Below are 13,570 nucleotides of genomic sequence, written 5' to 3'. Positions count from 1 at the left end.
ATATATATATATATATATATATATAAAACATATTAACCTGTGCAATAATAGAAGCAACTTTTTCTTTATCAACTGCCGTATGAATACGTTTATTTTTCAGATGATGTGGAGTGTCTCTACGTTGAAGTTTATTGGGTTTATTTGAATCACAAATATCTTCGTTATTTGTGTCTTCTACAATACTGAACTCAACGTGCCTTTGTACATCTTCATTTTCAGATTCTTCTTCATCTCTTTCTTTTGATTCTGGGATAGAATTTTCAGTTCTTGTATTCTGTAAAAATAAAGTGTATAATAAAAATAAATTATAACTGATATGTACATTACAATGCATATTTATAGATACTTCGCTTAATAAGCATTTTTAGATATTAAAAATGAATACAGTGGCTAGATGTCTGATACATTTATTATAATGAATAGATTTAAATAAATTACTTACTGCATGAAATTCTGTAGCAGATTGAATAGGAAGATTATTTGTTTCTTTATTAAGTTGAATATCTGTGTCATTAGCTTCGATGCCAAGTGTTGGCATTTTATGATCATCTTGTATAATACTGCATTCTAATTCTTCCTGTTCAGCAACACATTGCGGCATGTCTGTAGGATTGACTGGTGCTTCTGTTTTATCTAATCCAAATGTTTGAGAAACATCCTGAAAAGTTTTTGAGTAACACAAGATTGTTTTAAAAGTTAATGCATAAAAAGTTTATTAAGGATAAAAGTTAAGAATATACAATTAGAATCCTTTCAATAAATTATTTAAAAAAAAAAGAATAAATAAATTGTAAAACTTACCTGTTCATCTGTAGATTCAGATCGACTTTCACTTTTTCCTTTGCTAAATAACTTATGCGCTTTAGCTTTCAATTCTTTTGGATGTGGTGTATTTTGACGAATAAACGGAATCTATTTGTTAAAATAAATAAAAAAGAAAAGATAAAACAAAAGATAACAAGTTTGTAAAATATCTGTAAATTAATAGACGCACCTCTTTATCGGCTTCTGGTGGCTCGTCAGTAAATTTTACGGAATGTGTTCTCGATGCTTCTTTTTCTTGCCAACCTTCATCATCGCTACTTGTCAGCTCACGCATTTCACAACCTTGAACATTTCTCATACCAACTAATATTCCCAGTCTACCTGAATCTAAAATACAACATTGTACTAACATTGTACATTGTTCAATTGTACATTAAAAAGCAAAGATAAAAATTACAATTACATAAATTGTTCTTAAAATAAAATTTTTCAAAAATAAAAATTGAAGATTAAATAAAAGAAGGAACCATTCTTATATAGTAATTGTTACATTACATAAAAAATTTATGTAATTGTACTATATTTCCACGTAAAATAAAAAAAAACACAAAATAAAAAAATAACATTTTATTTAAAAAAAGTGATAATTATTAATTTTTACAATTTGATTATTTTGTTTTATTTTGCATTACATCACGTGCACATCAATGCATGTGATATTTATATGAAATTTGCGTCATATTTTTTAATAAGAATAAATGTAATTATTTTACACAAGATTAAAATATCATAAGAAATAAATCTCGTAAGATTTGCAGTCTACAAATGAGAAAACAAAATAGATTAGTCAATGCTAATTACTAACCATCAGGATGAAATTCCAATTGTGGCAAAAGAAAACATGTTAGTACTTCTTGTCCAGTTTCTTCATCAACATCTGTTTGGAATGTTAGCATTGGTTGCGCTTGGTTTTCGCTTAACCATACCGCTTTGAGATTCAAGTTGATTAAGGAATATGGTAAATAATGTAATCTGTATACCAAAATATTTAATATTAATAAAACAAATAAACGGTCTCGTCTAAATGTGACATTTTTATGTCGCTCATTTTATATTTACATTTAATAATTGTAATAATGCTAATGATTGTGTTGATGTAAGCAGCAATTTATAAAAGTTATATACCTGTTGCCAGATACATCTAAAACATGAAGAACAGTACATTGTCCCACTTCAGCCGGAAGATACTGTAATTTATTATCTCTTAAAGACAGCACACCCAATTTTTTCAGATTTCCTAGAAAAAATAGAAAAAAAATATCCAACTATCCAAACTATGTTTGTTTATAATTAAAATTTTGCTTGGACTTAGTTAAGTTAGGTTAATTAAATGACATGGGTTAATAAAGGTATATGTCTAGCAGAAACTGACAATGAGTTAGAATAAATTAAATAGATACAATAATTAAGAAAAAATTAAACAACTAAAAGGATGTAGAAGTAGAAAAAGTATATGTATAGAAAGGCGTTAAAAGATAAGACAATATTTCGACGCCTATAAAAGGAGCAATGATAAAAATTGGAATGACAAAAAAAGCGGGATACATAGACAGTGTGAATAAAATAGGACATTAAAATAAAGTAGGGGAAAGTAGGATTCTCTTCCTTTCTCTTAAGGAAGGAGGGGGGAGACCAATGGGGGCATAGGGCAGGCTCGTTGGTTGAAATGCTTGCGATCCCGGGGCGCTCCACCCTCTGGCCTTAGGTAGGATCACCATGGGGTTTTAGTCGGTTAGAGTTCGACATAATCCTTCCCCCTTTCCTGAGGGCGGAGGGTATCCATGAGGATTTCCCCACGAAAAAAGAGTGGGGAGAGTAGGACAAAAAAAAGTGCGGAGTTATCGTAAACGCAGCAATAACGATATATCAAAACAAAAAAAAAATCTATTTTCATCAATTAACAGCTCTCATGCAGTGCTAGACAAACAGTAGTAAATTGGGCACAACGTTCAAGATAAATATAATTAAATTTTTTCGTCCTTTTTCAAATAATTTTTTTTTTTTGTTGAATTAAATTGCATGTAGCTGCTGTTATGAACATGATACAAATAAGCTTTAATAAAAATAAAATAAGCCCAAACACTATTTTAAAAACAACGTTTTGTGGATAGCACAGTCCTAGCGTCTAAATAATTTTCGCGTTACAAATTATAAATAAAAATCATAAATAAAAGAAATAAAGTGATAAGTATAATGTAAAAAAGACAAATTCTAAATAAAGACTAAAAATTAAAAATTTTAAGACTAAAACTTAAAAATTTTTTTAAAGTAAAGAAAAGGCAAAAGGAGAAATATTAGGATGTTTTAATATAAAAGAAGAATTAGAGAAAAAATTGAAGAATATTTGTAAATAAAAATATAATCTCACAACATGCCAAAGTAAAATTAAATTTTAATAATTAAATAAGTATAAAGAAAAGCATGGATCGCTTAAGTAGTCAATGAATTAAAAGGCTGAATGGATTGGATAAGAAATAAAATAAATTGACAAGTTTATTTGGCACAAAAGCTAAATGAGATAAGGTGATAGGAACAACAATGAGACAGACTAAATATTCAAGAATAAGTGAATAGAATGTTCGCAGTTTAAAAAAATTAATAAAATAGATGTATTAATGGTAAGAGAAAAAAAAAAATAATAGTAAGCAAAAAAGTAAAGTTTCTAAGATGGGTTAGATGTAGCAAATTAAATTAACAGGTATAAGAAATTTATAGAAAAATTAATTAACCAACAAATTAAGGATGGATATATAATTAAATTATAATATAAAATCCACGCACGCTAAAAGAAAATAAACTTTTTTCTATATTAATTAAAAATTTGCTTTTGCATATTCAATATTGCTTACAATAAAAATCTATATTATATATCTTATTATCTTACCAATTTCTATCGGTAAAGATTGCAGGCTATTTCTGTCAACATTCAAATTATTTAAATTGTGGAGTTTGCCTATAGACATTGGTAACTCTAAAAGAAAATTCTCCGTAAGAATTAACTCTTGTAAATTCTCGCACCTGAAACATAAAATAAATGAATTTCTATCTTTAACTAATTTCGTATCTTTATCAGGGACTCTGCCCAAAATAAAATTTCGGTCCGGTTAACGGTTACGGTCAAAGATTATATCCAATTTTCGGTTTCGGTTTCAGTCTTGCTACTGATAACAATTACCGTTTGAATTTCGGTCTTTTTAGGTTACGGATGTACAATTACCTATTGTAAAATTTAATAACGTTTAAAAATGATAATGTATAAAAATAATACAAGTATAAATATCATTTTATACAAAATTCCTGTTTATTGCAAACAACACTTGTTTCATATAAAAATGTTTAAAAATCATTGGAGGTTCCGGATCTTTTAGAACCTCTTTTTTTTGTTTTTGTTTTACTTCAACATTCTCAGCAACTTGCAGGACGTTTTTTTGCTGATATTATTGGTAGTTTTTCTCCATAAAATAACATAATAATCTTAATCAAATTATCATAATAAAAGCAAAGAAATAAATAAGTAACCATCCGTGGACACTCTGTAATATCGCTATTTATTGGAAACCTAGAAGTAAATATCTACGGTCTTAAAAGTTCAATTAAAATTGTCAAATATTTTCGGTGTTCTAAAACAACAAAAAAAATTAAAATATAATTTTAGCTTTACAAATTTAGTTCTAACATTACAAAGATCTTATTCTTTGTATTCATTTTATGTTCACAAATTAAAGGAAAAATTAATCTTTAAAATCAACTACATATGAAGCGTTAAAAATATTAAAAAAAGAAATAAAATATAGACGCTGTGTATCTTTCTCTTATTTTTATCTCATAAAGAGAGAAATCTACGCAGCACGCGCTTTTTCTTCTTTTTACCTGATCTTCAGTGTGATCTTTAATAGCGTTTTACAAAATCTGACTGAAAATCTGACCAAAAAAAACCGGAAAAATATCTTTAGTCAAGTTACGGTTATGGTCAATTAGCCTGCACAATATTTCGGTTTCGGTTGAAATAACGGTTATCATCCGGTTATTGGTTTTGGTTTCGGTCCGGTCAGGGTCCCTGATCTTTATTTTTAATAAATTAACGATATAAATTAATAATATTATATATCTAAATAATATAAATTTAGATACCATACACTTACCTTCCTATATTTGGGTTCAGAGTAGAAAGTCTATTTTGATCTATTTTAAGAATAGTTAACTTTTTCAATTCACCAAGCCCATCAGGTAACTTTTCAATAACATTCTGTGATAAATGCAAATCTGTTAATGATTCCAAACCGCCAATTTCGTCAGGGAGATCTTCTAAGCGATTTTCCGAAACATCTAAACACACCAGCGTTTTCAGTTGACCAATTTCAGGTGGCAAGTGTTGCAACTGATTGTGATCAATCCACAATTCTTGTAATGCTGGTAAATGTCCTATATGCGCAGGCTACACAAAGTAATATAATATAAAAATAACTATTTTTTCCTGTTTTTTTTTAATTATACCAATAAAAATTTTTCTGATAATTTTTCATATTTTAAATTTATAAAAAATGCCATTTTTCGATCAAAAAAATTTTCAGTAATAATATTTTCATATCAATTATTAAATACATTTTTCAGTTTTATAAACTACGTGGCAATATAGTTGTCAGACAAATCTTATAATTTGAGATTACATGCTTCAATAATCAAATTGGTATTTTACCCAATACAGAAAATTTGAGGTTCAAATCCTGATTGAGTAATATTTTTCGTGATAAGTTTTTCATAGTATTTGAAGATGCTTGTAATCGTTAAATTCGTGCGCGCGCGCGCGCGCGTGTGTGTGTGCGCGCACGCGCGCGTGTGTGTGTGCGCGCACGCGCGCGTGTGTGTGTGCGCGCACGCGTCATATTAAAGTCAATAAATAAATTAATTTAAAATATTATTTCTAGTTTCAGTTTACGATTGCATTTTAAGTTCAACAACTACATTGGCATGTAGTTTATAGAATTGAAAAATGTATTTAATTATTAATATGAAAATATATTAAGCACGAAGATTTGCTTCGAAAGAAAAATGACTTTTCTTCTCATTTCTTATGTTATTTACATATAGATCTGGTATCCTTCTTATTAATATAAATTAATAAACATATTTAAAAAAATAGATTAATTTTTTAAAACTTTTTTCAGAAATTATAGAAAAAGAAATCTTAGAATATATCTGAGTTTAAACACATACGCACACGCGCACGCGCGCACACACAGGCACATACATACATACACGCACGCACGCACACAAAAAGAAATAACATATATAAAGATTTTCAGAAAAGATGTAAATTTCTTCATATTTTTTTCATAATTGCTCTTAAAGAAATTCTGTTTCTGTAATAAGATCAAACAAATAATTTACACTAACAGATGACAGAGCGGAGTCCTATTTCTCGTAATTAAAAACCACATTGAATAGAATAAAAGCATCATGATGATATTTAACTATGTAAATTTTTACCAAATAATAATTAAGGTGATATTTTGAAGATAAGCTCCCAAAATAAGGCTTTGAAATCAAAGTAAATAAAATATTTTGGCCATACATTATATTAAATACTATACTTTCTTAATACAAATATCTAGTGTCAGTATGTAGTAGTTCAAATTAGTTTAAATATACTTATTTGCGTATTTTGTGCGCACAATGTGTGTGCGTGCGTGTGTGCGTGCGTGCGTGCGTGCGCGCGCGCGCGTGTGTGCATGTGATGTGCGCGCGCGCGCGCGTAATATTAAAATCGTAGTAGTGAAAAATGTGTTTTGCGACAGTCAAAGTAATTTCTAATAATCGGCATTTCTTCGAAATTTAAATAAGATAATAAGGTTTTTTTGAAAACTTTGAATGTAGCGTATCCAGTTGAGTGTATTTGAAAAATTTCGTGTTTACTTTTTGCTGTATGATGTCTGTTTTTGTCAATCATACGCAATAATGCGCACAGTTGATGTTGGGGATATTTATAATACCGAGCACCGGGGTGATTCGTCAATAGCTGATTGCAGCGCCTATGGGTAACCCTAACCTTACGTTGACTGCGTTACGAACATCTAGGCTACGCAGAATTAAGCATTGAGGTAAACTGAAGTTCTTCCTTAATTTAGTTCTAATTTGATAATATTCTGTATTTTAGTAGATAGAATTAAATATAAATATAAAATCCTTGCTCTTAAGCAGGTAAAAAATTATAAAGCGATAAAGATTGACACTTGTGAAGTTGGGAAATCTGTCACACCGATAGCATAAAGACTTTTATTTAAAAAAGATATAGGTATACAAAAAACAAATGCAAACGTGTATGTTTGCATTTGTTTTTTGTATACCTATATCTTTTTTAAATAAAAGTCTTAACAGTTTTTTTTACAGTCTTTCAACTTTAAACACAAATTTCGAGATATTCCCGGATTAGTTACAAATTACTCCGAGCTTGGAGCTATTCGTAATTTTCGACATTTTTATATGTAGTTCAATGCAAGTACACTTCCTTGTTCCATCTATACCGGTATTGTGAAGAGGAAAGTTCAACTTTCAAACCGTCCCACGTTTTTTTTTTAATAAATATAGAACTCAAAAGATACAAAAGAAAAAAAAGTCTAACGAATAGCCCCAGTCTGCCCGATATATATACAGGATATCCGGAAACTAGGGAACCTACTGCTTTGAGAATATAGAGGAGATGGTAAGAAACAAAAAAGTCTTATACCATTTTGCGATATTCGCAATAACTATCAAGTTATAAAATAAAACGTCTAAGCCAATGCGCGGTGACACCGCGCCATCGCGCCTAGCTCGTAGGCAACGGCGCGGGGCGGGACAGGTGACGCGTCGTTATTTGAATTTGCACGGCGCGACGGTCTGAATCCGCTGCACCGCGTGTACATACACTGCAAAATTCAAATGTGTTATTTATCAAATGTGTAAGGAGAAGCTTCAGCTAAAATAACACATTTGATTTTTGCAGTGTATGTACACGTGGTGAGACAAATTCGTTGCGCCGTGCCAATTCAGACAATAACGCGTTCACCTTTACCGCCGCGTGCCGTTGCCTACGACCTAGGCGCGATGGCGTAGCATCACCGCACATTAGCTTAGACGTTTTATTTTATAAATCAATAATTAAAGCAAATATCGCAAAATGGTATAAGACTTTTTTTTCCCTTTCCATCTCCTTTATATTCTAAAAATGGTAAGTTCCCTAGTTCCCAGACACCCTGTATATATATATATATATATATATATATATATATATATATATATGTATGTATGTATGTATATCATATATATATGTATATATATATATGTATATATATATGTATATGTATATGTATATATATATATATACACCGGGTGACCGATTTTAAAGTATCCCCTAAAATATTTCGAAAACTAAGCATTTTCAGCAAAAATGTTTCAGACAAAAGTTATATGGCTTCGAGGGTGACATAAGTTGGTGTTATTAATTTGACCTTGAATAGTTGCTTGAAGGCCACGTGAAGGTCACTTTCAATTTTTTAAATAGAACGGCCTACTTTTTATTACATATTCTTGTAGCTTATCTCGAGACGTTTTCAAAACACTATAAACAAATGTTTTTTTGTTCAGTATTTTTCGAGTTGTGAGGTTTAAAAGTTAATTTTTCAAGAAATACACTTTAGATAAAAAAATTAAAAAAAAACAGGTGTTTGATATTTTTTTAAATGCTATGTAATAATGGTTATATTTTTTCATCATACCGCCGGCTTTAGCGTTACCCGATATACACCGCAAAGAGGTAGCACGGTCGTGCTACATTTTGTACATCATGTAGCCCTTAAAAGGGCTGATGTTATAATTGATCTTTTTAAGCAATAAAGTGCTCAAAAGTGGCACCATTAACCTGTTGACAAAGCTGGATTCAGCGTTGAAAATGAGTAACAGTATGTAGAAGTACTCAAAAGTCAGGAGCAGACTTCAAAAAGTTTTCATCGTTTTGAATTTGCTGTACTGCCCACTGTCAAAACAATTGCCGTTCTTCGTGATCCTGCTCATTTAACGCTTGGTTCAAGGACACATGAGTGTTTACATTGTATCCACACTGTATCCACGTTATATCCAAGTAGTTACATCTGAATCTTAAAGTCAATAAAATCTTTTGTTTTGTGTCTTCCTTGTGTGTGAAAGTTTTCATTATCTGTTACTTCGATTTCTGAACAAATTGTTAAATTTACATCATCTGAGAATCGGGCGGAATGTGATTACTCTCCGAATAAAATCGTGGATATTTTCCTTGTTCTAGGAGAATGTCACCGTTTTTATAAAAGAGCAGCAGTATTGTATCGTAGACAATATCCTATGCGACTGCATTACCCGAATGCTTCCGCAATTCGCAAAATTGAATCAAGAATTCGAAGAGGAAATATTCGGCGACAACGAAAACGACGTATGATCGACGATTATCGTATAAATGCGTGCTTTCTTACAGTTTTGGCGGCAGTTCATTTGAACCCTAACATATCAACGCGCAAATTCAAATTCAAATTGGTATCCCAAGAGACACTGCGCAAAGATACTTGAAAGTCGTGAAGTACCCATACCATCCATACCATTTGTCCTTGAGGCAAGCGTTAAATGAGCAGGATCACAAAGAACGGCTATTGTTTTGTCAGTGGGCAGTACAGCAAATTCAAAACAATGAAAACTTTTTGAAGTTCGTAATGTTCTCTGACGAAGCCACATTTCACAGTGATGGATCATTGAATCGACACAACAGCCACTAATGGGCCCCCGTGAACCCACATTGGATGCAGCAAGTAGATCATCAACACCGCTGGACCGTCAATGTGTGGTGCGGAATTGTAAATGGCTATCTCATTGGTCCCTATTGTTTTGATAACATTGTCAACGGTGAAAGTTACTTGCAACTGCTAAGAGACAATCTTCATTTTTGCTAGAAAACGTTGATCTGCATACAAGAATGAAAATGTGGTTTCAGCAAGATGGTGCTCCTACACATTTTGCACACGTCGTAAGGAACTACCTTAATGAAATGTATCCTGAAAAGTGGATAGGCAGAGGAGGTCCAATTAAGTGGCCATCAAGGTCACCAGATTTAACTGCTCCTGACTTCTACTTGTGGGGCTTCCTCAAAGATTATGTCTATCGAGAAAGACCAACCACTAGAGCCGATATGATAGAAAGAATTCGAATAGCGTGCAATAATATCATACGCGATACTCTTCTGCATACTGTTACTCATTTTCAACGCCAAATCCAGCTTTGTCAACAGGTTAACAGTGCCACTTTTGAGCACCTTATTGCTTAAAAAAATTAATTACAAGATCAGCCCTTTTAAGGGCTATATGATGTACAAAATCCGACCGTGCTACCTCCTCGCGGTGTACATCGGGTAACGCTAAAGCCGGCGGTATGATAAAAAAATATGGCCATTATTACATAGCATTTAAAAAAATATCAAACACCAGTTTTTTTTTTAATTTTTTGATCTAAAGTGTATTTCTTAAAAAATTAACTTTCAAGCCTCACAACTCAAAAAATACTTAACAAGAAAACATTTGTTTATAGTGTTTTGGAAACGAAATAAGCTACAAGAATATGTAATAAAAAGTAGGTCGTTCCATTTAAAAAATTGTAAAATCTCATGATATTTTAATATTTTATATTATAAAAATGAAAATTTCCTGAATAAAACAATATCTCTTTTAGTAAAGATTTTGATAGGTGTAAAATAAAGATAAAAAAAAAGATCAGAAATAATATAATGTAAGAATGAATGAGAAAGATTTAAAGAAATGCGAAATAGAAAAAAAATAAAAATAAATTAAAGAATGCGGAGAAACTAAAAGTTTAAAATAAATGATGAAACAAGTAAAGAATATGTATAAACATTGGATTGAATGTTTTATTAATAATGGGTGAATATTACATGTTTTAACCCTTAAACACATAAGTGGGTCTAAAAGACCCCATATGAAGTTTTAAACGCTTGCTATGTGAAGACGAAATGAGATAGGGGGTTCGGACCTAGACGTAAAAAAAGTTTGATATTTCCTCTTTCGATTGATATGGTTGATCAACTTTTTTGGTCTACTAAAATTCGAACGGCACGGCAGCAAAGTTTTGTTAGAGTCAATGCGACCCATATAGTGTATAAGTGAAACTTTTTTTGTATTTTACATAAAAAAACTGGACAAAATACGTTCGAAGGTCGGTTTGCGGATGTTACTCGCATATACTCTGTCTAAAGTTGGAATACTATAAAATAGTGTAAAAAAAAAAAGTTTTTCCAAAATATATCATGAAACACATTAATTTTCAATTTTAGACACAATTTAATCAAAGATACCTCATATGCGCCTTGTTACATGAGTACATTTTTTAATAGAAATGACAATAATATAATTTTTTATTGAAAGTATGAATCTTTAGCTTTAAAACGCCGTATTGTAAAGTTCTTTAAAGTTTTTTGTTGCAAAGATATGATTTTTTTTTTAAGTAAATTTTTAGATGCCCAAAAATACCTCATATTCTCCATGTTACATAATTATACTTTTTAAAAGAAATGATTTTGCCAAATTTTATTTTGAAAGTGTGACTCTTTAGCTTTAAAACGCCGTATTTGAAAGTCCTTAAACGTCTTTTGTTGCGAAAATATGATTTTTTGAAAGAAAAGTGGATTTTTAACCAATTTCTCATTTTTGCTTAATGATTTTGCTTTTACAACTTCACAATTAATTATTTTTCGCCAATACCGATTGTGCAGTCATACTCCTGAGATTTTAAACTTTTGTTTTTAAAAAATAATCGTAAAAAAATATTGATTGTAATCAAAGTTATAGCTTCTCAAAGTTAAAAAAGTCTCCCAGATCCAAAAATGTGTTTCCGTATTTTAAAGAATCGATGTGTTTAAGGGTTAATATTTTGCGTTATAAAAATAAAATTTTCCTTAATATAATATTTTCTCCTGTAATAAAAGTTTTACATAATGTGTAAAAAATACAAACAAAAAAAAAAGAATAAAATAATGTAAAAAGAAAAAAAGGAAGGAGAAAGAATCAAAGAAGTTTAAAATAATAAAAAATAGAAAAGAGAAAGGATTTACAGGATGTGGAGAAAATAAAGATTTTTGTATGAAAGTTGAAAAAAATTTAGTATGCTATTGAACACGGATTGGAAAGTTTATTTTTAAATAATGGGTGAATATTACAGCGACACGAATTCAAGCTATGCACAGTACAATTATGGGTGCAGTCCTAATGCGTTATAAATAAAAAGCTATATACCATAGACATAGGATATATAGACCGAGCATTCGTAAAGTGGATGTAAAACTCATGCATCAGAAACTAAAAAGAGGTAGCATACTTTGTACCAGTATTTTATCTTTTTCTGCTTTCTCTGTTTGTCTACAAAACGTGTTCAATGTTCAACGTTCTTTCAACTAATTTCTGACATCCCCACTCCTCGTATGCTCGGTCTGTATATCCTATGTCTATGCTATATACAAATTCCATTATTGTATCAAAAATGTGAACTAGACAAGAAAATGTTAATGATGATGAAAAGGTAAAGATTTTTAAAAAGTGATTAAAGACATCAATCAAACACCAAATTAAAAGTTTTTTTAATAATAGGCAAATATTACGTGATATTTTGATATACTGTCATAAAAATAAAAATTTCTCTAATAAAATATTATGTATTTTGGTAAAGTTTTTTAAAAATGTGAAATAAAAAAGAAATAGAATAATATAAAAAAAAGGATCAAAGAAATGTAGAATGAAAATAAAATTAAATGCAGAAAGGAATTCAAGGTGTTGAAGAACGTAAAGATTTTTGAATAGAATAATATAAAAAGGAAGAAAGGAAGGAAGACGGAAGGATCAAAAGAGTTCAGAATAAAAATAAAATTAAAAAAAGAAATAAATTGAGTGTTGCAAAAAATAAAAATTCTTAAATAAAAGATGAATAAAGTAAAGACATCAATTAAACACCAGATTAAAGGTTTTTTTAAATATTGGGCAAATATTACATGATATTTTGTGTCATAAAAATAACAATTTCTGTAATAGAATATTATGTATTTTAGTAAAAATTTTTAAAAATGTAAAATCAAAATATAGAAAAAAAATAGAATAATATAAAAAAGAAGGATCAAAGGAGTGTAGAATGAAAATAAAATTAAATGGAGAAAGGAATTCAAGGTGTTGGAGAAGATAAAAATTTTTTAATAAAATAATATGAAAAAAAGGAAGAAAAAAGAAAGAGACAAAGGAGTTTAAAATAAAAATAAAATTGAAAGAAAAAATAAATTGAAAGTGTTGGTGAAAGTAAAGATTTTAAAATAAAGGATGAATAAAGTAAACATCAATTAAACACCAAATTTTTTTAATAATGGGCGAATACTATGATATTACATAATATTCGCCATACATAATATTTTGATATTTTGTGTCATAAAAATAAAAATTTCTCTAATAGATTATTACGTATTTTAATAAAGTTTTTTAAAAATTTGAAATCACGATATAGAAAAGAAGAGAAGTAGAATAATAAAAAAAGATAGGAAAAAAGAGAAAGAATCAAAAGAGTGTAGAATGAAAATAAATTTGAAAGGAGAAAGGAATTGAAGATGTTGCAGAAGGTAAAGATTTTTGAATAGAGTAATATAAAAAAGAAAAAAGAAAAAATCAAAATAGTTTTGAATAGAAATAAAATTGAAAGAAAA

The 13,570-nt window shown here is 29.7% G+C and overlaps 1 protein-coding gene across 8 annotated transcripts in view; it reads right to left on the bottom strand.

Moving 5' to 3' along the window:
- Positions 1-13,570, bottom strand: part of LOC105202532 (protein lap4) — a 190,931-nt gene that overhangs the window by 138,696 nt on the left and 38,665 nt on the right. For all 8 annotated transcript variants that reach the window (XR_005576583.1, XM_026139151.2, XM_039458965.1 and 5 more), the window contains exons 6-13: positions 4,968-5,260; positions 3,710-3,843; positions 1,951-2,062; positions 1,631-1,797; positions 995-1,152; positions 802-912; positions 443-658; positions 38-274 (exon numbers count right to left, since the gene is read on the bottom strand). Coding sequence is in view for 7 of the 8 variants with exons in the window: in XM_026139151.2 (XP_025994936.2) it covers positions 38-274; positions 443-658; positions 802-912; positions 995-1,152; positions 1,631-1,797; positions 1,951-2,062; positions 3,710-3,843; positions 4,968-5,260 (1,428 nt within the window). In the remaining variant the exon portion in view is untranslated. The remainder of the gene's footprint in view (positions 1-37; positions 275-442; positions 659-801; positions 913-994; positions 1,153-1,630; positions 1,798-1,950; positions 2,063-3,709; positions 3,844-4,967; positions 5,261-13,570) is intronic.

Source organism: Solenopsis invicta, chromosome 16 (genome assembly GCF_016802725.1).
Source record: "Solenopsis invicta isolate M01_SB chromosome 16, UNIL_Sinv_3.0, whole genome shotgun sequence".
NCBI lineage: Eukaryota > Metazoa > Arthropoda > Insecta > Hymenoptera > Formicidae > Solenopsis > Solenopsis invicta.
This window is presented reverse-complemented; position numbering and strand designations above follow the sequence as displayed.